General features: G+C 34.6%; 1 protein-coding gene and 1 long non-coding RNA gene across 2 annotated transcripts in view; one reads left to right on the top strand and one right to left on the bottom strand.

Annotated features, from left to right (window-relative positions):
• The window catches only part of LOC136028261 (uncharacterized), a 193,374-nt gene extending 186,258 nt beyond the window's left edge, over positions 1-7,116 (bottom strand). Inside the window, exon 1 of the long non-coding RNA XR_010617782.1 lies at positions 7,099-7,116. This is a non-coding gene — a long non-coding RNA (uncharacterized LOC136028261). The remainder of the gene's footprint in view (positions 1-7,098) is intronic.
• LOC136028258 (carboxypeptidase B-like) overlaps positions 3,053-27,573 on the top strand; it is a 64,966-nt gene continuing 40,445 nt past the window's right edge. The window contains exons 1-2 of the mRNA XM_065705995.1: positions 3,053-3,204; positions 13,039-13,248. Coding sequence (XP_065562067.1) covers positions 3,131-3,204; positions 13,039-13,248 — 284 coding nt within the window. The 5' untranslated portion in view covers positions 3,053-3,130. The remainder of the gene's footprint in view (positions 3,205-13,038; positions 13,249-27,573) is intronic.

Genomic DNA, 27,573 nt, shown 5'->3' with positions numbered 1-27,573 from the left:
ACTATGAAATTGACACAGGTTATAAGAATGAAAAAATGTAAACCAAAAAAAAAATACCAAAAACCGTGTTATGCGACATCACGATATTAAGCAAAAAGCCCGAGTCCTTTTTTGCAAAACTGGCTGCCTAAGATTTGTTTACCGTCAAAACTGTTGTGTTTAACATCCAAAACAGCCAAATCTGTTATGTTTACAGCTAAACTGTTGTGTTTAGCTATGTTTGGCTGTATTAGCCAACATTGTTATGTTTTATAGATGTAAAACTGATACAAGGATGTTCTATAAAAATAAGCACTAATGGTGAAGTTTTTTTGTCTATACAAATCTGAATAGTTTTTACTACGTCTCTAAAAATAATCGGAACGAATTTTCTTATATCCACATTTATATGAACAAAGAAACAATTTCAGGAAAGTATTTAGAATTTGTCCCGTTGTATGGCGCGCATAAAAATAAAACAAGAAAATTTAATTTTTGTTTTGTAATTATGTGTGAAGATATGATAATGGTATGATGACTTGAAATTTCTGAATTTAAACTGTACATTAGTATAATTATTGTGTTGCTTTTTAGTTTAAGTCATAGGGTTGTAAATCAGCAATTTCAATTGTAATAAGAAATTCCTAACCGCAGATTTCTTTGTCCATCATTTTCGTTTGTAATTTGTTGTGGCGCTTGTTGTTACAAGGCTCCTACCCATTGATCTCGTTGTGCGTCATTTTTGTTCAGTATTACTTCAGAAATTTTTTCCACGTCTTTTGCTTAAGCTGTTCGGGCTGTCTTCTAACCGCAGATTTCGTTGTGGAACATTTTGTTTGCAATTCAATGAGAATTTGGCCGTTACTTGTTGGCCTTTCATTTTAGATGTTCGGAATAGTTCGCCATCTTGTATAATTTTGCATGCATCATCTCTACCCATGAGAATAAATGATGTGATTTGCTCTTTAAATTGCAATTTGAAGATAAATGAATGTGATGCAATTTACATGAAAAAATTCTGAAATTTAGGCCCTAAACGAATTTTTCTCAGCTCGTGACCTATTTATATCGTTTTTTTTCTGGCCGTAAGATCTCAATGTGCCAATTTAAGAAGTATGTATGTATGGAGCTGTTTTTGAGAAAGAATATATAAATAAATTTATAAATACGTATATACGCAATTGCTCGCTTAAAGAGGGTAGATATAATATATCATAGGCAGCCAAAACACTGACTAAGCAAAGAACGATGCTTAATGTATTATTTATGCTTTAGGCCAGGGCACTTCGCATAGAAAAAGGTGCCATAGAAATTTTGAAGAGAGCTTATTTGATTGAAAATTAAAAGGGCTAATGCTCGTTTAATAGTCAAAAATGATTGGAGGTCTACCAAGCCCATCATTTCCCAAAACACATCCAGTCAAAATTTTGAGATAGCTATTTTGTTCAGCGTAGTTAAAACATCCAGAAATTATGTCTTTGAGGACGACTACCCCTTTTTTCACCAAGCCCAACTGATCAAAATTGTAAGATAGTCAATTTCTTCAAAATAGTCCAAGGAACATATCACCATGTCCTTTAGGGTCGGTACAACCCCCCAGACCCCTGGAGCAAGGATTGTAAGTTATGCCCTGGAAGCAAATAAGTCTTTGTATGGAATGGCTGGTCGTATATACTTTGGAGGGGTCTCATTGGATTATTTATCAGAAGTTTGAGTGCATATCTTTAGAGTCAAACTGATCAAAGGGCAGCTACCTCCCCCAACCTCGTTTTTTCTCGAAATAAACCTAACAGAAATTTTAGGGCTCACAATCCCTACGCCCTCTCAAGGCCAGAACATAATTCGCAATTTGCTGAAATATTTTTAATTTTTTCACTTTTATAACTTGAATAAATGAAAAATTATTAAGATTTTAAGGATTAAATATGAGCAAATGTATATTAAACAGATAACACACATTCATTTGTATTTTTTCAGTAAAGTACAAATTATGTCCAGGCCTTGAGAAGACATAGGAGTTGTGAGCCCTACGTAATGTTAATTTCTGCTCGTTTTCAGTTTGACTCTGTTTTGTCTCGTAATTTTCTGTTCTCTTTGGGTTTAATTGATTTATTGATGTTGACTTGTGGTAGTTTTACGCTTGGTAGATTATTTGATTCTATTTTTGCCCATTCTTGGTTTAATGGAGTTCTTTGCTTTACCTTCAAAGACTTATTTCGTGGAAAAATTTTTTTTTATTAATATAAACATATACCAAGTAACTACAGAGCTTTCAGTGACTGTGCATATACCAATAAGTTGAGTAGAAAATTCATATCAATATCAATATATAAATATCAATATCAATATATCATCAATATCAATATCATATAAGTATCAATATCAACACATAAATATCAATATCAATGTATCATCAATATCATATAAATATCAATATCAATATATAAATATCAATATCAATATATCAATATATCAATACACAGCCAAGCTCTGTTGTGTCGTTCTATTGGTTGGTCAGAAATACAAAATTAAAAAAAAAAAACCTTCTACCGTGTGTAAATGATGTTTTTATAATAAACCATAAGAACGACCTATTTGAGATTGGCTATGTTATGATAAAGTGGACGAAAGCTAAAATTTTTGCCCATTATTGATGCCCCCACAGCCGCTGAAGGCTCTATAGTCGCTTGGTAGATCAGGAAAAAGATACATAAAAATTAGTAAAATTCGTAAAATCAGTACTGACTTTTCGCCTTTATTTTCTTTGTTCGTTTTTATGGAGTTGTAGACCTCAGAACGGCTCAAATTGTATTTAGTTATTTATTTTTGTATGAACTTCAGTTGTTCCTACTATGAATTAAAAGTGACTTGACTATTGATATGTGCCGGAATGAACGTAAAAGTTGATGAATTTAGACACAAACTTACAATTTCGGATAAATTGAATCCTAGACATTGACAGTTTTTATCTATTATTCCTTCTGAATTATGTAAATATACAAATGTTCTTTGAACCATGCACTGAAAAATATCATTTTGATTAAAATAAGATGTTGTAAGAAAAAATATTTTCCCAGATAGTAAAACAAATATTTTTATCTATTTGAAGGCTTGTTCTATTTTTGTGTGTTGAATTTATTCAGTCTTCAAGATGAAGTCTTTCGTTTTACTATTTGTGTTTGCCCTTTTGGGGTTGAGCTCTGCTACCCTTCTGTCTTATCAAAAGTAAGATTTACTTAATTTTTAACAAAAAAACAAAACAATGATCAATGTAAAAATAGTGGGTTAAATTGTTAAAAGTAACAAAAATGAATTTAGTCTCCTTACTTTCAATGACACCAACAATCATAGTGTTGATCAATCTCGTACATAGTTTATGTTTTAAAGACTAGAACAGTTAGAGACGTAAGACAATACTTTCCTACTGATAAATTTGTTTCAAATTATAAAAAAAAATTTCCAACCTTTGTTCGAAATTCCTATGAGACATGTTCTATGAAAGTATGGTTTTCAAAAAAAAAAAAATGTCTATAGTTTTAAACATCAATAGTCTAGTGGTCTAATTAATCGTGGATGGGTTGCTCAGCAATACGTTCCAAAAACCAGAGACTAATTAATATCTTTATATCTCATTATCTTAATGGATTAATATATCTTAATAACATATATCTTAATAACTCATATGTACCGCATCCTTCCTACCTGTATAAATAAATTCTGCATTGCCTATTTTATGTTCTAATTTTATACTGCCTAGCCATAGTTGATGGGTTTCTGAAACTCCTAATGAGTCTAGTTCAAATTATCTGAATTTGTGAGTGAAAATTTCAATTTGTCAAATGTAAGAATGTCGATACTATATTTGTCTTTCAAGTCGTAACGTTCCGTGTCGCAATTTCATTATTATTTGAGTTATTGAGATTTTGTGGTCTCAAGAAAAGCAGACTAAGAATGACTAAGAGACGAAGAACTTCTTGTCAAGTCTGTATAAAGTGCTTAAGCCGGCCGATAACTGGAAAGCAAGAAGTCCCTGGGGCCTGCATCTGAAAGAAGGTTTTGTACAAGTCTGGTTCCATTATAGTCACTAAATAGTTTACATTTCTTAGAGATACCCAAAGGATCAACAAGAGTAGAAGTCCTGCACGAACTATCTCAAGCCTTATACTTCCGACTAGTGATACATTCATGGATACAAAAATTATACTACAATGCGTAGCCAATCCATAATAAATAAAATACCGAAGAAGGGCTTTTTGTTTAGCTCGAAAGATCCCACTAAAACAAATAAAACCTAGGTTCACCATCATTTTATGAAAATCCGGTTCAATGCTGTGACGTTTACTAAGCTGTAACTCCCTCAGGGAGTGCCACTCTTCAAGGTCAGTAGTATTGCCATAAGGCTTTTAAGGGTCCTCATAGCCACTACTCCTTTCTTACTTTAATTGTTTAAGTTTAACGGCGACCTCCATCAGGGTAAGGCTCATGCTATACCATTGCGAATGTTTTCTAAGAGATGCAGGCGCATGTTACGTAAAAGGGAGTATTTACTTTGGTTGTTACGCAATAGGTAGGGTTTAATTTGGTTGTTATGCAATAGGGTTTGTTTACTTTTAGTTGTTACATTATAATGCTTTGCTTTACGTAATAGGGTTTGTTAGACTCAACTAGTCAAGCAGGAAAGTTTTTTATGACGTTTTTCTTCAATACGTTTTTCAAAACATCCCGAGACGTTTTTAAGACATTTCTTTTCAAGACGTTCCATGACATCCCAAGGTGTTTTTAAGACATTTTTCTTCAAGATGTGTTTCAATACGTTTTCTAAGATGTTTTTTCTTTAATGCGTTTTTCTTCATGATTTCTTTAGTTCTTGTGTAATAGGGAAATATTTACTTATGGTAAGGATATTACAATCTCGCTTGATATGCTAGACTTCAGAGCCTCTAGGGAATCCTTGCCTGTATCTGTGGAGGACGCACACGTGGGTGCTGCGTAATGACGGTGCACACATGCAATGTTAGACTTTACTTTAAGAAATTTTCTTCTTTCAATGCGTTTTTATCAGGGATCCTTTATATTCTAAAGATTGTATGTCTACATTAGGATTCGAAAGGACCAATTCCATCCAATGGAACTGCACCCTAGACAGCAGGACCAGCAATCTTTTTCTGTTATTATGATTCAGGAAATAGATTCTACAATATAAACGTATTCGACCAGTGGAGAAATCCCTGTCTCTTTTAGTGGAATGATTAAGTTATTGATTATGTTTTTCCTATGACTGCAATAATTGAGATGCAGAGTGGAAAATCGATTACTAGGAATTACTTACACTTGGTATGCATCTGCATGTTAAGTAATGCTTTAAGAGTGTTATCAGATAATATTGTTATCAAAGATAAAATAAAAGCATAGTGCAATAATGGCTAGAATATGCTACACTTTCATTCATGATCAAAAGTTTTTCTTTTCCTCTTTGCTACATTGAATTTTACAGTTATACTAAGGACATTCTTTAATGAGCATACCTATGTGCATAGGCTGCAATATGCTTAAATTATATAAGTAAAATATACCGAAGTTTTATCCTGGATCAAAAATCTTGAGGATATAAACTCTTGTACATACAAATTTACAAGGCATTACAAGGCGATTTACAAAAGAGATTTACAAGGTATCAATAATACACAGAAAAAGCCTTAATACTCTGAAACGAAAAAGAAAATGTGAAAAAACCTGATATAGGATATAAAATAAGCATAAACAAGCGTGAATTAAAGGAAGAGTTCAAGCAACCAATCCCAGAGGGGGGGCTATTGTACATACAAATATTTTATTAATAAATTATATAATATTGTTAAAACACAAAAAAATCAGTTAAAACTCAACAACAGAAAAAAAACCTTGAAAAACAAAAACCTGACATAGGATTAAATATAAGCAAAAACAACCATTAAATATAGAACGTTGGAGGTCCTACAAACCAATTCGAGAGGAGGGGGCTTGTTTTTAGAGATAAATTTAATCCATATTACGAGTTATTTCTGAGAACTTTTTATGAAAATACCATATTTTGTTCAGCTAAGGCTATGCATATTCACGCCACCATGACAATATGTGGCTAACCTACTTTAATAAGCGATTTCAGAGGGGGAGGGTTGTTGTTAGAGATAAATATAAACTCAGGAACGAGAAAGAAAACGTGAAAAAAACCAATATAGGATAAAATATAAGTAGAAACAAGCGTGAATTAAAGAAAAAGTCCAAGCAACCAATTTCAGAGGGGGGGACTTATTGTACATACAAAATATTTTATGAATGATTATATAATATTATTAAAACACAGAAAAATCAGTTAAAACTCAACAACAGAAAAATGAAACCTGATATAGGATAAAATATAAGCAAAAAGAATCATTAATTAAAGAACGTTGGAGGTTCTACAAGCCAATTCGAGAGGAGGGGGCTTGTCATTAGAGATAAGTTTAATCCATATTACGAGCTATTTCTGAGAACTTTTAATGAAAATGCCACGTTTTATTCAGCTAACTTTATGCATATTCACGCCACTATGACAATATGTGGCTAGTCCACCCTAATAAGTGATTTCAGAGAGGTAGGGTTGTTATTAGAGATAAATCTAAGCAATATTAAGAGGTGTTTCTGAGACGTACTAATGAAAGTGCCTCATTTCTTTTGACTGAGTGTTAGATTTCAGTCCCCTTTCCCACCACCAAAAAATTCATTTAACCCTTCTTACCTTAACTTGAAGATGTAGAACATGTTAATCCAAGGAATTTACGCCACCAGTGCAATATCTGACTGCCACATGGCACCCTTGTGATACATATTATCATTATATGTACCTTGTTACAGGTACATTATATGTACCTTGTGATATATTATCATATATCAGTCACTAAGGCTAGGAATAAGTGAAGATGAACAGGTGACCTTAGGTAACGAAAAGATTGATCAGGTTGGGAGCTTCAGTTACCTTGGTAGTATTATTAGTAAAGATGGTGGGAGCAGTGAAGATGTTAAAAGTAGAATAGCTAAAGCTCAGGGTGTTTTTTCACAGTTAAAAAAAGTTTGGAAGAATAGAAAGATAAGCCTACAAACCAAGATTAGAATATTGGAAGCTACAGTGATGACAGTGGTCAAATATGGCTCTGAAGCATGGACACTCCGAAAAGCAGATGAAAATTTACTAGATGTTTTCCAGAGAAATTGCCTACGGATTGTTCTGGGTACCCAGCTGACTGACCGTATTTCAAACAGTAGGTTGTACGAAAAGTGTGGTTCAATCCCGCTTTCTGGGGCTATAATGAAAGAAAGGTTGAGATGGCTAGGCCACGTTCTACGGATGAAGGATGACAGATTACCGAAGATTGTCCTTTTTGGCCAACCGTCTGGGGCTACACGGAAAGCAGGTCGTCCTTGTCTGGGTTGGGAGGATGTCATAAATAAGGATTTAAAGAAATGGGAACTTCCTGGGAGGGTGTAAAGAGGGAGGCTTGAAATAGATTAGGTTGGAGGAGGAGCGTGCGTAGCTGTGTTGGCCTCAGGCGGCTTGGTGCTGCAGTGAGTTATTAGTAGTAGTAGTAGTAGTAAGACATTTTTACCAGAAACTTAATGTGACTTATTCCATGATTTCTGTTTTTTCGCAAGCCATCCCCCCGTGATACACCATGTCAATTCATACCTCCATATCATAGCATAAATGGCCACCTGGAACCCCTTCATCATTCCTAAGACATTTGTAGCTATTTTCTCGTCAAAAATCACGCATTAAATCAATTTACTCGTGTTTTTTGCCATTTATCCTTCCGTGATACACCATTTTAATTCGCATCACCGTTCCAGATATCATTGGCTCTCTTCCATCCTCTGGCAACCCTTTATAGTTCCTAGGACATTTTCATATATTCTCTTATTAAAATTATTATTGAAGTCCATTGTTTCCTGTTTTAGTAGCTGAACGCTTTTTGATATACCTTCTCAATTCTCTACACCATCTCATACTACTGCTAATCCTCTGGCACACTCTTACATCCCTCGTAATCATTTCTAAAACATTTTCTAGATATTCCTTTGTTTAAAATTATCCATTAAATTCAACGGTTCATGTTTTCGGAAGCCAAACCTCCTTGATACACCATATTAATTCACACCACCATTGCACACTGACTATCTGGCCCCTTCTGGCCCCCAACTCATACTTCCGAAGACATTCTCTGGATGTTTTTTGTAAAAAAAAGGATTTAAATCCAAAGGTTCATAATTTCGAAAGCCAAACCCCTGGGATACACCATATCAATTCACCAATTCTCACCACCGTGCCCCATTACGATTGACCATATGGCACCTTCTTCCACCCCCCCCTCTCATCATTCCTAAGATATTTTCAAGGTATTTTCCTGTTAAAAATCATCCATTAAATCCAATGTTTTATGTTGTCGCAAGCCATCTTCAACGTGATATATCAGTCGCAATTCACGGCACTGTTCCAAATTATGACTGGTCTTCTGGCATCCTCTAGCACCCTCATCATTCCTAAGACACTTTCCAGACATTTGCCTTATAAAATTCACACATTAAATCCAGTGGTTCATTTTTCAGCAATCCACCCCCAGACTTGATGTCTTCATGACAATTTACGCCACTATGGCAAACTGCAAATGGCATAGAACACCCTTCTGGCGCACATTATCACAATTAAGGGGTCTTTGACCTTTTTATCTCGAAAAAAAATTATATACTAAAAATGACCATTGTTTTCATTTGAACAGCGGAGACTTGCCATTTCATTGCTAGATTGCGATGTTTCATAGCAATCCCCAGTCTGTGACACTTACTGGCTGACACACGGTACTATCTAGCAAGCATTATCACAAGTATGACATTTTTGAGTATTTTTCGGCAAAAATATTCGATTACACTAGAAGCGATCGTTTAAACTTAATGAAAAACTATCCCCGTTAGCGTTTCTTCTGATGAGTCCTAGGAATTGAGCTCAGCGTAGCGCAATGTACCAGCCATGATGACACCCTCTATGGCATGTTATCACACTAACTGGGTTTTCAGCCTTTCCCCTCAAAAATAAACTTAGAAACTAGAAAATGACCATCGTTTTTACTTGAACAGCGGAAACTTGCCATTTCATTGTTAGGTTGTGATGTTCCATGTCAACCCTCAGCCTGCTTAAGTAGGGTTTACATTCTGGAGAGAGAGATGGAGGAAGTAACTAACAAATTCTTGAAGGCCAAGAAGTACAGCGATGGCTATCATCGCTGGATAAATATCCAAACCTTCTTTTTTTATAGAGAAGTAATCTAGGATGTCATTTACAGAATTATTTTAAGGAAATAATTATCTTAGGAAGTAATTTAGGATGCACAGTAGCTTGTGGACATTGGAAATAATTAACATTAACATACACAAAAACATATTTAATACTATTTGAATTAAAGTGGTATATTTAAAACTACGTGAATATATTAAATTGCGTTTAGAAATGTCGGGCTTTTGAACGAAGCGCAGAAACACTCTACTGTATTAAGGAAGAATTCTAGGCCTGTGAATACAAAACGTATGAAAGTACTAAAAGCTGATCTCGGACTTACTAATCTTAAATTAAAAAGATACAGTAAAATAATTAAATTTTGTTTGCAGCCCCTAAAATCTCCCCATTTACACTTGGTCGAGTAGCCTGGCCAACAAAAGCTCAGGGATAACACAATTTGTTTCTTATCAAGGCTGAATTTTCCGGTTCACGGGGAAACGAAAAGGACCAGTAGATTATGGAAAGTTTTCAAAGGAATTGAGGAGTCTTATATTGTGCAGCTTGTTATAGCAGGGATATTTTCTGGTATATTGAACAGCGCAGAATGGCCCTTGTCTTGGGCTACATCTATTCTAGTGTCGCTCTTTGAAAAAGGGGGATAGATTGGACCATGGGAATTATAGAGGTATAAGCCTCAGTCATCAGCATATTAGAGTTTTCGCTAAGATATTATGTCGTAGGATAGATAGTTGGATAGACCATAATATAACTTTATCAGATTCGCAGGCAGGGTTCAGAAAAAGGCTATAGTCCAATACTTCCGAAGATAAAAGAGAGCTGGCTATTTGTTGCATTTTTGGATTTAAAAGAGGCGTTTGATGGAGTGGATAGAAGCTTAATGATAGAGTCTTTGTTAGGGTTAGATCGGCTTTCCACAACGGGTGGAGTTTTGGGGCTTTAATAAGGGGGTAAATTTAGAAAGAATGCAGTTGAGCTTTTATAAGCTTATGTTAGGCCCTGGTAATAGATTTAGTGGGTTAGTGCTGAGAAGGGGTAAAGGCATTTAGTGTATAAGACGGAGTAGGTTAATTAGTATGGTTAAATATTGGGAAAGGGTGTCATCAATCGAAGATAATGAGCTAAATAAAAAAGCATTTTTAATGATGCTCCATGAAAGGACAAAAGATTCTTAGTCAAATCAGGTGAAGAATATATTAGACCGTGCAGGGCTAGGTAATTGCTGGAATGAGAGAAAAGTGATAAGAAAGATGGTAGGGACTATATCTAGGTTAGTTTCTACCAGGCTAGAGTCTCAGGAAGTTTAGGTTTGGCAAGCTAAGAAGGACACCTCACCGTCCCTTGGGGCTATATGCGGAGGTCAAGGAGAACTTCGGCAAAGCATTTACCTAAAAATGCGATTGGCACCGGAAGATCTGACATGGGTAATGTATTTAAGGGGAATTTTATGTCCTTGGAGGACATGGAAAATATTTAGGGAGGTATAAATTGAGGGCTGGTCCTTAGAGTTGCCCTATGTGTGGAGAGATGAATGAGTCTTTGCATCACTTCTAGAGTAATGTAGGGAGTTGCTCATGGAAATATTTGGTAGGGAGGTCGAGGGGAGAGGTTGGATTTTTGAAATTTTGAGAAGTAGGTGTTACTTAAATATAAATAAAATTGGGAAGTTCGTCCGGGTAGGTATGAAGCATCCTGATGATTTTCTTAAATAATCAGTTTTTCGTATCATTTCATTTGATGTTTTGTTGCTGTATTTTTTCGCTAAGTTAGACAAGAGTTGAATTTTTATTTTGGTTTAACTACCAAGTGCGTCAGGATATGCTATTTTTTCTGCTGGTTTGTGTAAAGATCCTGTTTAGAGACATGAGGATCGTGGTCCAAGAAGGATCATGTTTTAGACCATTTTTTCCCACTGGTTTCTCGTTTAAGAAGTTCACTTTTTGCTGATGGGGAAGAAGTGTACTTTGGGGGATATTGGAATACCATGGCTATACAGAAGTAGTAAGAAACTTCGTATTAAAGTAAATGGTGACAAATATAGTGTAATTTGTTTAGTAATCGTGTACTTAATTTCTTTTCCAAAATGACTTTGATAAAAGTTTTTCTACTCAGAGAGTTATTAATGTTATTTTATTGAAGACAATTGGGCGAAATATATTTGATATTTGAAAAAAAATATGTATATGACGTCCAAACGATGTATATTCCTAAATTACATTATATTACAAAGTATTACTCATATAAGCCGTACAACAAAATAAAGTTTAGAAAAAGTTATGTCAATAACGAAAGAAAGTATGAACTAGAGATATAAGAAAATTTAATGGTCATTTGTTTTCACATATGACTCATCATTCAGTTAAACTTGGGAAGCTGTTAAATTGGTGAAGGATCTTTTTTTTTCTTTATTCTACCTTATACAAAACTTGAATTCTGCCATCCCAACGCCATGGTTGTGGAAAGTAATGACCCAACCGGTGCTCTGTACACATAGAAGCGCTTCAGTGGTGTCAATTCATGAAAATAAGCGTTAAGCAAAATGTAATGTCAAAATCCAAGGGGTGGGCAAACCTGTCTTTTTTTAATTTTTTAAAGGAGAATATCGAAGAAAGACATTTTTAATAAACGTACATGAAATGTGTTTTCAAAATGTAAGGGGATGAAGAATCTCTGGGGCATATTCCCCCCCCCCCCAATAGACACCACTGCCGCATGTGGCACATACATTACTTTGTAGAATTTTCTTATTACCAACATTAGCAATTGGCCTACCCGTTTTTAGATCTCTTCGAATTTTTAAAAACTTAGAAAATTTAGAAAAAACTTAGAATCTAGAAAATTATTTGCATTTATAATTTTGACTCTGTGATTTCCTTTTCCCTTTTTCAAAGGTTTAAAGATTTATTTATATTAGTTCTCGCATATGTTTACCACTCAGTTACATTATAATTTTTTAACAAGGGTTTTGTACTTTGCCTAAAAACATAATGAGATAAAATATGGGTTTTCCTTTGGAAATATCCCCTTTAATACCAATTATATAGTGGTGTCCAGCTAGTCGTGCAAATTCATTAATTACCAGAAGTGTTGGTGGATAGCCCATACAAAAGAAAATATTTTCTCTAAAGACAATGCTGAGTCATAAGTAAGGGATAAGCATGGTCAAAATCTCACTATATACTTTTTTTTGGCATGGTTCAGTAAAGTAAGAACATACTAGTCGATTAAGTCCTCAACCATATTTCTACTAAAATTCTGGCTATATATTATTACTAGTGTAATCATTTCGTTATCTACAATCCCAGTCCCACTTTTTCGTTGCCTGAATGACCTAAAAACACTAACCGGAAACAGTGACCTAAGAATTGATAGAAAAAAAAGCTTATCGTTTCCAATAGAGCTGACAAAGTTCAGCTCTCTGTTGACTCGGACAAGACAGATAATCGGCTTTGTATTCATTAAAAGGGAAATCTGGGATTTCTGGCAATCTGTCAGTTGAAAGACTCTCGCTATTCGACTTATAAAAGCTGCTTCCATTGAAAGAAAGTAAGCAGTTTAATCAACTGTCCTCATCTGTTTTGTAATTATAATATTAATTGCCCACTCTTCTCTTTCTTTCTCTTTCTCCCTCTCTCTCTCTCTCTCTTTCTTTCTTTCTCTCTCTCTCTCTCTCTCTCTCTTCCTCTCTTTCTCCCTCCCTCTCTGTGTCTCTTTTATGTATATTACTTCACTGATTCTAATTTAAAAGTGTCTTGAAGTCATGCACTGGTTCGAGTTCGACCAACAACCGAAAAACATGTTCAACTCCTTGACAGACTCCAGAATGATCTCAACTTGGACTTCTGGACCGAATTAGGAAAAGAAAGAAGCGTGGATATACTTGTACCTCCAAAGTATTTTGTTTCGCTAACCTCTGTTTTTGCACGATATGGAATAGAATCAAAGGTCATAAATAGAGACATTCAAAAGTAAGTTTTCTTTTTTTTTTACATTTGTATTACGAATGGTATTGATGGAAAGCACTGTAGTAAAAAGAAATAGTATTGGTAAGATATGTGGGGTGTTTAACCAAAACACAGACCACTAAGAGTATTACAAGTGTTTTGCCTAACTGAATATCCCGATTGAGAAAAGAGACAAAGAAACACTTGAAAAAAATAAATGACTTTTTCAGAAGTTCTTGTTTAAACAAATGTAAAACTCCTGATTTTCTGCAAATTCTACTAAATTGTGTAGCTAAATTACTGAAATAATATTAACCTAATCCTCGCTGTTAAACATTGTTGTTAGAACGATCAACTTTTTTAGTGAAACTGCTTTATAATAAATACGGCTTCAGTATCGATCTTTTGTTTATAGTGCTATGTTCGAAAAATTATTTGAAAATAAAGAAAAATATAATGGATTACAAAAGATGAGCCATGCATAGCCGATTCCATCTGTGTAAACTGCAGCCAGAAACACGCTTCCTGTAGCTTTTCCTGCCCTATTAATAAAGATCGGATAACGTGCAACTCCACCCTTCAACCATGAGCGCATCCGTCTCAGTTATTTTGTTTAATATAAACGGCACGAAAGATAAGGATTTTATTATTGATGAATTGTACGGTTCCTACAATTTGGTATGTCTCTAGGAGCATCTTCTCACTGCTTCAAATTTGAATTTTCTGTGTCAAAGTCACCATCATATTCCGTTCGTGAGTGCAGCAAAACTTACTGGCGGTTACCCTTCTGCTGGACTAGCCTGTGTCTTTAAACAGAATATTCATCTACTCTCCCTAGTACTCTTCTGCTCCGACAAATTTTTCTTGGCTGTGCAGGTCGGCGGTACCGTATTTATAAGCCCATATGAAGGATGTGTGATCAGATTTTTGACTGCATTCATAAAGGCTTGTAGTCTGCTGAAAAATCTTGTGAATCACGTGTTGTCAAACTCCCTACAGTATACAATAATTTGTGACCTTAATATTTATATGAATCGATCTTCTGTGAGAGTGATTCGCTTTTTGAGTGCCTTCCATCTTACCTTGTTGTGCCCAAATCTCACAAATTTTCATATGTTCATCACTCTGGAAGTACAAGTGATATTTGTCATATTATTTACTTGCCCGGTATTATCTCTTCTTCCGCTACTGTTCATATTAACGAGTAAGATGCTGACCACTTGCCAATTTCAGTGACATTACAATGGATATTGATCCATCGAAAATCAACTGTTCGCGAGAAAAGTCGAAGTGGTTTGAAAAAAAGCAACTGGAGCAAAGTAAATATACCGCACTACATTTCTATTTTGACAGCCCTTCTTTCTACCATACGTATTCCATACCATATTCTTCAGCTCCAGGTACCTACGAATGGTAAAGCTGATATTGACTTTTATTATAACCAACTTGTAATGTGTATGAAAAAGGCAGAAGAAGCAGCCGTACCTCGGCGACGTATTCGTTAAAAAAAAAAAAAAAAAAAAAAAAAAAAAAAAAAAAAAAAAAAAAAAAAAAAAAAAAATCTATCTGGTTAATAGACTCTTGTTAGAAGTCAATAAAAAATAAGGCGAAACTATTGATCCACAAATGGAATGAATTTGGTCGGTCAAGTTTTCGGTGTGTGGCTGATGTTAAACGTAAAACTAAAACCAAATATAAACATTATCTGAGGTCAGCACGTTGCCACGGTATGGATTTTTCTGTGAGTAGGAAAGAATGGCACTCTACGACAAGTAACTGCTTTCCACGTTTAGCTTGGCATAAACATTATTCTTCAGTTTTTTCGGTGATTAACTATTCCGTGCATTCCGTATATACCCACTTTCTTAGCCCCCTCTTCAGTACAACCCTTTTGCAATCCCATATAGTGCCCGTATCTTTTTCTTCCGTAAAAGATACTCTTTAAAATCTGATTCAACAGATAAACATTGTATTTTTAAGATGCATATGTCGACTGATTGCAACCCCCTTATATCTGACCTTCAGCTTCTTTTTCAAATGTATCTATGTACTTCAAGCATACCCGAAAGTTTTTGTGTGGCACTGTTTCGTCAATTTTAAAAAGAGGAAAGTCACCAACTGATTATCAACTTTTTACTGTTTCTTGTGACATTAGCAAGGTTTTTGAGTACATCCTCCTACCTTTTCTGACTAAAAATAATAATGAGGGTGAGAATCAATTTGGTTCTTGGGATGGGGTGGGTTGTCAGCATGCGCATAAGATGATGTCTTCTTTAATGTTTGATAGTTTTTCTGTTATAATGCTTCTTAGGTTTTGGTATTCACATTCTTTTCTTCACTTACGATCTGCACCAGACACTATTATAAGGGTACGAAGAGGAGATAGGCAGGGTGGCGTTCTATCCCCTACACTTTTTAAGATTTGTATTTCTGGTGTGCTGGCTAAGATTTGGTACATACCTTTCTGGTCTTCCGAATGTTTCTTATCTTACGTATGCTGACGACTTGCTTCTGATCAGATTTTCCAAAGATAGATAGATAGATAGATACATGTTTATTTACAACAAGAATTAAACCATTTAAAAAAAAACAGCGCAAATGCCTAATGGCATACTTAAGCGCGTGTATATCACCAAAAAAATAAAAAATAAACACAACAAAAGAAAAAACTGTCATTACTTCTGCTTAAACTAATGTGCACTTCTTACGGAAATCAAACTTCAACACTCACAACGGAAAATATTATGGGAGACTAGCAACATGATTTCTTAATAACTTCAGAAATTTATTTCTATCATTAAAATTTCTCACAGCTTTTGGGATTAAATTCCAAACTTTTGGACCAATATGACGCAAACTAAATCCCGATCGCACCGTTGGCCTAGTTTCAAAAGAGAAATAAGAACTATGAGATGTTGGGTAATTGTGGAATTGTGAATTTGTCGGGAATAATCTTAGGAAATTTTGTGAAAGTTGTCCAAAAACATAATTGTTGCAAATATTAGAAATGGCAATAAAATGATGTTGATGAACAGAGAAGAAACCAGAAGATCCATAAAGCTGGCTAACTGAGGATCTATTATTAACATTAAACATTAATCTAAGGGCTTTCTTTGTAGAGTTTGAAGAGATTTAAACGTTGAAGGAAAAGTAGATGCCCAAACAGAAACACAATAAAGAAAATATGGATTAACAAAAGAAAAATATATTGTCCATAAAATATTCCTTGGGAAAAAATGGCGTAAACGAGAAAGAATCCCGATATTTCGCGAGATTTTTAGAGACAATGTTTTCACGTTTTCACAGAAAGACAGATTTTCATCCAAAATAATTCCAAGATATTTAAATTTATCAACACCTTTTAGTACTCTATCATTTAGATAAAGAGAAAACTGTTCAGTTTTCTGAGAACCAGATCGAGAAAACAGCATATATTGACATTTCTTCTCATTTAATGAAAGTAAATTTCTGGCATACCAATCCCCTGCAGATAAAAGTGTGTTATTAAGATTATGAAAGAGCATGGATAAATCAGCATGGGAAAATAACAACATCATCTGCAAACATTACAATTTTACAAAGTGGTAATACTTCAGGCAAATCATTATAAATAGAAAGAATAAGGTCGGTCCCAGGACAGACCCTTGAGGGACCCCACAACTTGTCAAAAAACTTTCCGAACGGATACCATGAATTCTATCATGAAATCCAAGTTTTCTATCCGTGAGATAAGTTTTTAAAATTTAAAGATTTTGAAGCAAAACCATATTTTTGGAGTTTCATTAACAACAGACGATGGTCGACTGTGTCAAAGGCCTTGGCGACATCAAGAAATACCGCCAACGCATGCTGATCACTGTCAACTGCATCATTTATCTCAAGCAGAAGTTGATGAATTGCCAACTCCGTTGATTTTCCTTTAATTAAACCAAACTGAGAAGGATGAAAAATATTTTTACCAATTAAATAATTATGGAGCTGATGGTTCGCTATCTTTTCCAAAAGTTTACTAAACACTGATAAAAGTGCTATACCTCTATAATTTGAAGGACCACTAGTAATTCCGCCTTTATGTAGTGCAATAACAATAACTTTCTTCAACAAATCGGGAAAAACTCCATGTACAAATGACAAATTATATATGTGTGAAAGTAATGGGGCAACATCAGTAGCTACCTGCTTTACTGTTCGAGTAGAAAAACCAAATTCATCAGAAGAAGAACCATTTCTTCTTCCCAAATTCTTCTTCTAAAAGAACTATTTCTATTCCCAAATGGTCTCTACTGTTTCTGATGCTCTTTCTGATATTGGCCTTTAACTTAAATAGATAAATATGAGTCTCTTCCCTATAACTGTACTACTGCTACTCCCCTTCACTGTAATAATAACGTCACTATCCCTCTTTTTGATTGTATCCACTGGCTAGTAGCTCTATTATGAACAATCTTTCGAGCTTGCATCAGCGTACTGTTTGTGATATAAGTAAAAAGATCCAGATTGGCTATGTAAAGATTGTTGTAAACAGAGGGAAGTATAACAAACGTGCGCTGGACAAACTTTTTTCTATTTTCTCTGATCATTCTGTCCTTCATCCTTCAGGTCTTTTCCGCTTCTTAAGAAAGGTAATTCAAAGAGAATTCGGATAAATTATTTCAAATTTTGCAAATTTCTTCTGTATCTTCCACTTTGGATAAAAACCAGAATCGTATTAGCAAATTTTAACTTTCTGGTTTATCTTTAAAGTTGGAGATTCTACACAGAAAACTTCAGTACAGATCCTGCACGCCTATCCCATCATCGCCGTCTTATCCTTTTTTTTCGTTGATTTTGAGTGTATATTTTGTTTGTCTCTTTGGTTTTTTTTTATTTATTGTTACTCTGCCGTATTTACTTTATGTATCATGTGGGTGAAAAATAAATTATTATTATAAATCAAAATGCTGTACAATGAATGAACTGATACCTAAAACAAAATATTACTGTTTTAATTTTAATAAGTTCTGGTCATCGTTGTTGGGGGGAGGGGGCAAAATTTGTTGTTGGCTCATGATCTTAAAAACCTACCTATCTCTCTGCATGTCTCACGAAACTCAGGGTTGTCTGGACTCTGTCTTCCATTATTATAGATAACAGGAATTTCAAATTGAAATCTACACGATAAATTGATATTATATATTTATATTTAAATATATTTATATCATATATTTATCCTGTAAAATCATATTTGGCAGGATAAATTTTTAATTTAAAAACAGAACACTTTTATTCGGTATTATTGTGAATCTATGGCCTTTTGACCAGCATAAAAAGGGTCATATATGTCAGCAGTAAATTTTTTATGCAAAGGCTAAAATATCCAACTAAGGAAATGCATTTTCTTACAAAAACATATTAGTACGATACACTAATACAAATATTGACAACAGTTAATCTTTTTGTAGATTCAAAAAGTGGAATGTGTGAATTTAACCTGTGATCATCCGACCATGCATTTTGAGTAAAAAAAAATCCTATAACTAACAAAATCAGCCAAATAAAACAAGCCAAATTGGTGAAATAACAAGCCTCCTTATGAACAAGCAGCCCTTATGAACTCCTTATGAACTGCTCAAAGCTGTTGGTCTATATAATAGTGAAGTTCATTTCTATGCATTATCCATTTGTCCCTTTTTGACTTTGTTGTTCAAGTTCACGGCTGGAACAAAAATTGTTGAATAAACAATTTCTGATGTAGTCATTTAAATATTACTTATCTTCAACATAATTATTCAGTTATCTGTGTTTAATATATTCGTTTCACAATGTCAAGAAACCTATGGATGTATCCAGGGGATACCTCCCCCCCCCCTCCATTAATTTTGTCCTACTCGTAAATACCTAACAAAAATGTAAATAAAAAGCCTTTGACACGTTTTTTAAGTTTTTTCTGTAAACTCCTAACCCCTCTCCCCGACCAAAAATACTGAATACATGCTTGGGGAAGTCTTTTTACATTTTCATATTTTTCTTACTTTTTCTTTCTTTTATTGGAAAAGTATAGCATTCAATTAATTACCAAATATCGGTTAGTAGGAATACTAACTGATAATTCGACTGATTACTATCGGAACTTCAGACCTGTTTTTACGATTACAAGACTAGTCCCTTTTGACTAGACTATCATTAATTTTTTACTACTTCCTCCCCCTTTTTGAATGCTTTCTCGAAATTTGAAAGTTTTGTAGTTGTAGTAACGGTCGCGTTTTTAATAGTAAAAACATTTTCGGCCTTCTTTAAGGAATATTTGGCTTTTTACCTTTTCAATCAGAGAAGTCGTCTTTTGGCCTGTTGACTTTTCTCCTTGTCTGCTTTCCTTGTTACTAACCTAATCTTTCTATATCATTTGACAGTAAAGCACCTTCATTATAACGCTCCATTGCTTTTCTTCCAAGATTGACTTCCTGGAAAAAGTTTTCTATCATCTTCCATAATAATCTGGCCTTCTGAAAGTGACTTGAAGTGGTTTATCTTTTATAGGTTTTTCAGTAATATTAGGAAGAACTGGAGAATAAAGGGATATAAAAAAGGCCAAAAGGCATCTTATTCTAAATTTTTGAAACTTTGTGTTTTAGTTGTTTTACAAGCACCCTTCTTTAACGTTTTATTTACTCAATGACGCTTTTTGACATTTGACGTTTTATAAAAACACTCTAGTTGTTCATACTCTGTGCATGAGCACATAAAGAGATTTCCCTCCTGAGGTTCTCTTTGAAGAAAATTTATGTGAAAAGAAAAAATTAAGGTGAACGGAAATTCAGATGTTTACAGTTCCCCAGACTCTTCTAAAAAAAAATGCTCTTCACCTCCTCCTTTATATCTGAGTGACTATGGGCTGATTTTTACTCGTTTATCAAGTTGTATTGTCTTTGAGAAGGAATGTTTAGCACCGGTGAGAACTAGCAGGGAGAAAAGAAGAGACAATTTAAACGAATGAGCAACACAGGTTATCCTTTGATATATTCAGTAAAATAGTATCACAGATGGGTCATCCATATGGCAGGGAATTTTCCAATAAAGGAATTTATTAGGCTATATGAGAGGATATTAGGGTCCTCTACGGGATTTGACTTAAAGAATAAAGTGGATGGGCATAGATAGGGTACTATAGTGGGTACTGCCCTTTGGAAAATTTTAACGCCTTAGAAATTTCCCAGAGTGAGTTAAAATGCTGTGAGTAGAAATTCTGATTGTAGTTGATACGCCTAAATCCCCGCTAATAGTTATGCAGTTGCGCCCGCCATAAGAAATCCAAGCCATTCCAATGGCAAGGGTTTTATGGGTTTTAAATGTCCATGCATTCAATTTGTCGAAAAAAAGTCGAAATTTGTCGAAAGCAGAAAGAAGGACCTGCCTCTATTTTTAAGCAAATAGCTTAAAATTTAAGCAAATAGCTAATTTAATTTAAGTATCTATTTTTAAGAAAAGCTTAAAAAAAGCTAAAAAAGATAGCTAAAAAAGCAGAAATCCCAGACCGGTATTATATACACTTACCACCCCCAACAACGCCATTGTTGATATCCATAGTTTATATCCTTAGCATCCATGACCCTAGAGCTCAATGGATTGTCTGAAACTTAGGATATTAAAATTAATATTTAATATTTCCATTTATGCTTCTTCTTATGTTTTAGGTAATTTTTTTTCGTTCATAAGGTATAAATAATTTTACTCAACTGTTAGAGGTCTATCGGACAGTATGTTTGTCCAATATAAGGCAATTAAATAAAAAAAAAACAAGTTTTTTTAACTGGAAGTAAGGAGTGACATTAAAACTTAAAACGAGCAGAAATTACCCCGTATATGAAAGGGGCTGTTCCCTCTTCAGCGCCTTGCTCTTTGCGCTAAAGTTAGACTCTTTCTCTCAACTCTACTTTTTAAAACAGTATAAACTTTAGTGTAAAGAGCAGGGCGTTGAAGAGGGAACAGCCCCTTTCATATACGGGGTAAGTTCTGTTCGTTTTAAGTTTTAATGTCACTCCTCACTTTCAGTTGAAAAACTTGTTTTTTTAATTTAAATTCTGAACGCTTTTTAGTTAATCTATGTTTTGATTTCGGCTCTCCGCAGATGAATAATTAAAGCGAAATTTGTATATTTATATATTTGGCTAAATGGCTTTCCCATACTTTTGATGGAATGATTATGAGAAAAAAGGAAGGGGGAGATAGCCCAGCTGTCCTCCGATTTTTTGGGTACTTAAAAAGGCAACTAGAACTTTTAGTTTTTTACGAATGTTTTCATTAGTAAAAGATATACGTAACTTACGAATTAGCTTACGTAAAAACTTCTATATTCGTATGTTTTTATTACGTATATGAGAGGGTTCACCCACTCGTCAATACCTCGATCTTTTCACTAAAGCTTAAATTATGTCCCTTGAATCACAAAGGCCGTAGAATCAATAGTTGAAATTACTAAAAATACTTTAGCGTAAAGAGTGAGGTATTAGGTGGAGGTTAACCTCTTATATGCGTAATGTTTTCTGTTCGTTTTAAGTTTTAATGCTAATCCTTACTTTCAGTTGAAAAACAACTATTTAATATTTTTTTTTCATTGTTTTTTAAATAATGTTAGAAAATGCTGCGCCCCCTTCATGGAAATTTTCTTCCCCCATGAAAAATCCCTCCGTGGAAAGTTTCCCCCACAAAACCCCTCTTCTCAACACCTCCTCCCAACCAAAATATCCCCCTGAAAATGTCTGTACACTACCCAATAAACATTACTATATGCAAACACTGGTCAAAATTTGTAACTTGCAGCCCCTCCCACGGGGACTGTGGGGGAGTAAGTCGTCCCGAAAGACATAGTTATAAGGTTTTTCGACTCTCAGAATTTTGATCCGTTGACTTTGGGAGAAAATGAGCGTGGGAGGGGGTCTAGGTGCCCTCCAATTTTTTCGATCGCTTAAAAATGGCACTAGAAATTTTCAATTCCGTTCGAATGAGCCCTCTTGCAAAATTCTAGGACTACTGGGTCGATACGATCACACCTGGAAAAAAAAACAAATATACACGCATCCGTGATTTGTCTCCTGGCAAAAACACATAATTCCACATTTTTGTAGATAGGAGCTTGGAACTCCTTTTTCTAAAACTGGGTAAATTTTCTCAGGCTTGTAACTTTTGATGGGTAAGACTAAACTTGATGAAACTTGTATATTTAAAATCAACATTAAAATGCGATTCATTTGATGTAACTATTGGTATCAAAATTTCGTTTTTTAGAGTTTTGGTCACTATTGAGCCGGGTCGCTCCTTACTACAGTTCGTTACCACGAACTGTTTGATATGTGAAATACTTTAATATACTAATAACTCAGCCACTCGAGGGAACATTTTTTTTTCTTTTTTTTTTCCTTTTTTTTCTTTTTTCTTTTTTTTCTTTTTTTTATCGAACGATAAAGCATTAAAATCAAAACCATGAGTTCATCGTTTCTTTATTTTTATTTTAAATTTTAGAATTTAATTTTTTGGACTTACCAGAAAAAACAAATGTAAAAAAGATCCACCTGTTCTCTGTTGGCTAAACAAAAGAAACAATTTTTTTTTTAGTTGGAACTAAGAAGCAGCATTAAAATTCAAAACGAACAGGAATTATTCTGTATATGAAGGGGTTTCCCCCCTCTTCAATAGGGGGGGGGAAACATGTTTTACTGCTGATGATGAAAACTGTATATGTGTTCGAAATATCGAGTTAAATAATTTTACATCTATCCACTGTCAATAAAAAGGTATCATCTCTATTTTGAACTGCTTTACTTTCGATATTTGCTAAAGTTTGAATTGGACAAAGAAAATATCCTCAGCTGTGGAGAAAAGTATTTTTCTTTTATTGCTATTTGACCGCAAAAAAATGGGTATCTTTATTTTATTTTTGCGTAACATAGTGGTTTTTCAAACTATTTTTTTTTCTCCCATTCATGTTCAGCAAAATCATAAAAGTTTTCGAACATTCTAACTGCCAGCACAGGCTGTTTGATTGTTACATTTTCAATATTAAATCCATAAGTAACAAATTAGTATATTTTCAAATTAAAAGTTAGTTTATTCAGCCATTACATTTCAAACGGTTCATGGTAACGAACTGTAAGCAAGGAGTGAAAAATCTTAATAGTAACCTAATCGAAACTCTAAAAAACATAGTTTTGATAACAACAGGTAAATCCAAAGAATCAAATTTGTATGCTTATTCCAAATATATAAAGTTCATTAAGTTTAATATTACCCATCGAAATTTACGAGCCTAAGAAAATTACCCAACTTTTAAGAAGGGAAGAAACACCCCCAAGACTCCCAGAGATCTTAATTAAGTTCACACTATATTCAGCATATAAGAATACCCGACTTTGGAGAGGTTTCAAGCTCCTATAAACAAAGTATGGAATTTTGCATATTTTGCCATCAGAAAGATAACGGATGCGTGGTAATTTGTTTGTTTTTTGTTTATTTTTTTCCAGGGGCGATCGCATTTAACCAATTATCATACAAGATAAGGAGAGGAACTTAGAAGAGGAAATTTGACTGGAAATTAGAAGTTTTAGTGCCCTTTTTGAGTCAAACAGTTCGTGGTAACGAACTGTTGTAAGGAAAGACCTGGCTCAATAGTAACCAAAACTCTAAAAAATTAAATTTTGATACCAATAGCTACATCAAAAGAATTGCATTTCAATGCTGATTTTAACTATATAAGTTTCATCAAATTTAGTCTTACCAATCAAAAGTTACGAGCCTGAGAAAATTTGCCTTATTTTAGAAAATAGGGGGAAACACCCCGTAAAAATCATAGAATCTTAACGAAAATCACACCATCAGATTCAGCGTATAAGAGAACTCTATTGTTGAAGTTTCAAGCTCCTATCTACGAAAATGTGGAACTTTGTATTCTTTGCCAGAAGGCACATGAGGATGCGTGTTTATTTGTTTGTTTGTTTTTTGTTTTTTTCCCAGGAGTGATCGTATCGACCCAGTGGTCCTAGAATGTTGTGAGAGGGCTCATTCTAACGGAAATGAAAAGTTCTAGTGCTTTTTAAGTGACCAAACAAATTGGAGGGCACCTAGGCCCCGTCCCACGCTAATTATTTTTCCAAAGTCAACGGATCAAAATTCTGAGACAGCCATTTTATTCAGCCTAGTCGAAAAACCCTGGAACTATGTCTTTGGGGACGACTTACTCCCCCACAGTCCCCGTGGGAGGGGCTACACGTTCCAAACTTTGACCAATGCTTACATATAGTAATGGTTATTGAGAAGTGTACAGACGTTTTAAGGGTGATTCTTGGTTGGGAGGAGGGGTTGAGAAGAGGAGGATATTTTGGGGAAACTTACCATCGAGTAATTTGTCAGGGGGGAAGGAAATTTCCATGAAGGGGGTGCAGGATTTTCTAGCATTATTTAAAAAAAAATTGAAAAATAACATGGAAGTAAGGAGCAGCATTAAAACTTAAAACGAACAGAAATTATTACGTATATGAGGGGCTCACCTCCTCCTAATACCTTGCTCTTTACGCTAAAGTATTTTTAGTAATTTCAACTATTTATTCTACGGCTTTTGTGATTCAGGGGTCATTCTTAATGAATTGGGACACAATTTAATCTTTAGTATGGGGTGAACCCCCTCATATATGTAATAAAAACACGAGGATACAAAAGCTCGTTACGTAAGCTAATTTATAAGTTATGTACATCTTTTACTAATAAAAACATTCGTAAAAAATTAAAAGTTATAGTTGCCTTTTTAAGTAACCAAAAAATCGGATGGCAACTAGGCTTCTTCCCCCGTTCCTTTTTTCTCAAAATCATTCGATCAAAACTATGAGAAAGCCATTTAGCCAAAAAAATGAATATTCAAATTTCGTTTTAATTATTCCTCTGCAGAGAGCCAAAATCAAAAAATTCATTGATTCAAAAACGTTCAGAAATTAAATATAAAAAAAAACAAGTTTTTTTTAACTGAAAGTATGGAGCGACATTAAAACTTAAAACGAACAAAAACTACTTCGTGTATGAAAAGGGCTGCTTCCTCATCAACCCCCCGCTTTTTACGCTAAAGTTTTTTACTGTTTTAAAAACAAGAATTGAGAGAAAGAGTCAAACTTTAGCGTAAAGAGCGGAGCGTTGATGAGGAAGCAGCCTCTTTATATACGAAATAATTTCTGTTTGTGTCCCCTCTTACGCCCCTTTTCCCCCAAGGTCTTCTGATCAAAACTATGAGATAGTCATTTTGTTCTGCAAAGTTGAAAGCTCCAATAACTACTTCTTTAGAGATAAAATGGCGCCCCAGAGCACCAGGGGAAAGGACGTCACCCGTAGTTTTGTTATTTGGAAGTATACAGACAGTTTTTTAGGGGGGGGGATTTTTGCCTGGTATGAATTACTATGGTGAAAATTTTTCATGGGGAGGCAAGTTTAGCTTTCCAGGGGAAATTTTACTCTAGGGGAATTTGCGAGAACTCCCTTACGGAAGGTTTTTATTTGTCTTACTTTGTCTTTGCCGACTAACTTTGAATGTGGATATGTTTCGAGGAAAATTTTTCCGCGGATTTCGGATTAAGTGAAGGGGTACTTCCATGGGGGGGGCAATTTTCCACGCCAATAACTTTCCACTGGGATGGAGGGATATCCAAGAAAAAATTTTCATGGTGTGTGGATATCTAACATAATTTGAAAAATGATAAAAAAAAAAATAAAGTCTTTTTCATATGAAATTATGACAAGGAAGAATTTTCAGGCGGAACCGTCCTTAAGAACTTGCCCAGGGGGCTTTTCAGCAAAGATAGAATTGTCTGAAAGGAATTTTCTGGGGGGGGGGTGGTATTTTATTTTTGGGGAACTTCACTTTGAGGAATTTCCGTGGGAGGGGGGTGATTTTTATGGAGAATCTGGATGTCTTGGCTTGATTTGAAAAAAAAAACGATCAGAAATCAAATATAAAATGAACAAGTTTTTTCCACTTAAAATAAAAGCAATATTAAAACTTAAAATGTACAGAAATTATACTATATATAAGGGGAAACAGTCCTCTCCTCGATGTCTCGCTCTGTAAGCTAACTCTCCTCGATGTCTCGTAAGCTAAAGTTTTACTTTCTGTCCCAATTCTTAAACAACGACTCCAGAAAAACAATGGCTGTGTAACTAAAATAAGAAGCTTTTCAAAGGTCTTAACATACTCTAGGCTGGAGAAGAGGGTACTGAGGGGAACCCCCTTATAAACAGAATAATTTGGTTCGTTTTAATTAATGACATTGCTCCTTACTCTCAGCTGATTTTTTTTTATTTAAATCAATATTAAACCAACATCGTGATTATTTTTTTTCTAAAAGCTTTTTTATTAAAGCTTTTGGCAAGAAAGTTAAAAGCTTATGATATCCTAGGGACTCAAGGATTTAAGTGACTTAAGGAGATCTTTATTGTCACGTAGCACCGTGTTATAAAAATACAACAAATTTACACGAGCACCTATTCATTTAAGAATATATCACTATTAGAACACTCGTGGGATTATTAGAGAATACAGATAATGAAGACTATGAATGGTTTAAATGGCAGACAGTACCGTGAAATTGTCTGTTTCCGACGTTCATCAGTGCCATTTCGGACTTCTAGTGAGTCTTAGAGATTTGTAGATGACATTTACCCAACTCCCCCTAAACTCCATTTATGCTATGAGACATAGCTGGTTAAACCGACTTCATTATTTTATTAGCAACTTCAATTAGTATTTCATTTTGAAAAAAAAAAGAATAAAATGTGTTATAGATAGCTCATGATAAAGAGTTTTCCGGGGAAGGGACTTGTGAAAGATGGCTAACTTCAGCTAATTGATCAAATTCAGCTAAAACTGATGTAGCATGCATATTATTCTTATCATTGGTTGCTTCCTAATTATTTTATATTGAGCTCTGTGTACCATAAAATAAAAGTTAAGGCTTAGAATTTATGTCCACGATTTTGTTAAGGGGGGGGATAGCCTTGCAAACGTATATCTGATCCGTTTGAGATTTACATTAGGGTCTGACGACAATGATGTACGATTGATTGCCTGTTGGCTGAGTATTGGGCTCAGAAAATAGCTCAAGACCAATTATAAATATAGCTCAAACTCGTAGCTCGGGGCAGTTCTCTCGGGCTGATTACCAAGGAATTTAGGTGAGGCATTGCTTATCACGTTTTTATGGCACTTGGTATTAACCAAGTCACATATAGCGATAGAAAATTCTGTCGGTCTGTCTGTCCCGGTTTTGCTACTTTAGGCACTTCCAGGTAAGATAGGACAATGAAATTTGGCAGACGTATCAGAGACTGTACCAGATTAAA

This window comes from Artemia franciscana, chromosome 6, assembly GCF_032884065.1.
Source record: "Artemia franciscana chromosome 6, ASM3288406v1, whole genome shotgun sequence".
Lineage (NCBI taxonomy): Eukaryota > Metazoa > Arthropoda > Branchiopoda > Anostraca > Artemiidae > Artemia > Artemia franciscana.
The sequence above is the reverse complement of the archived record's forward strand: the minus strand, read 5'-3'. Positions and strand labels throughout refer to the sequence as shown.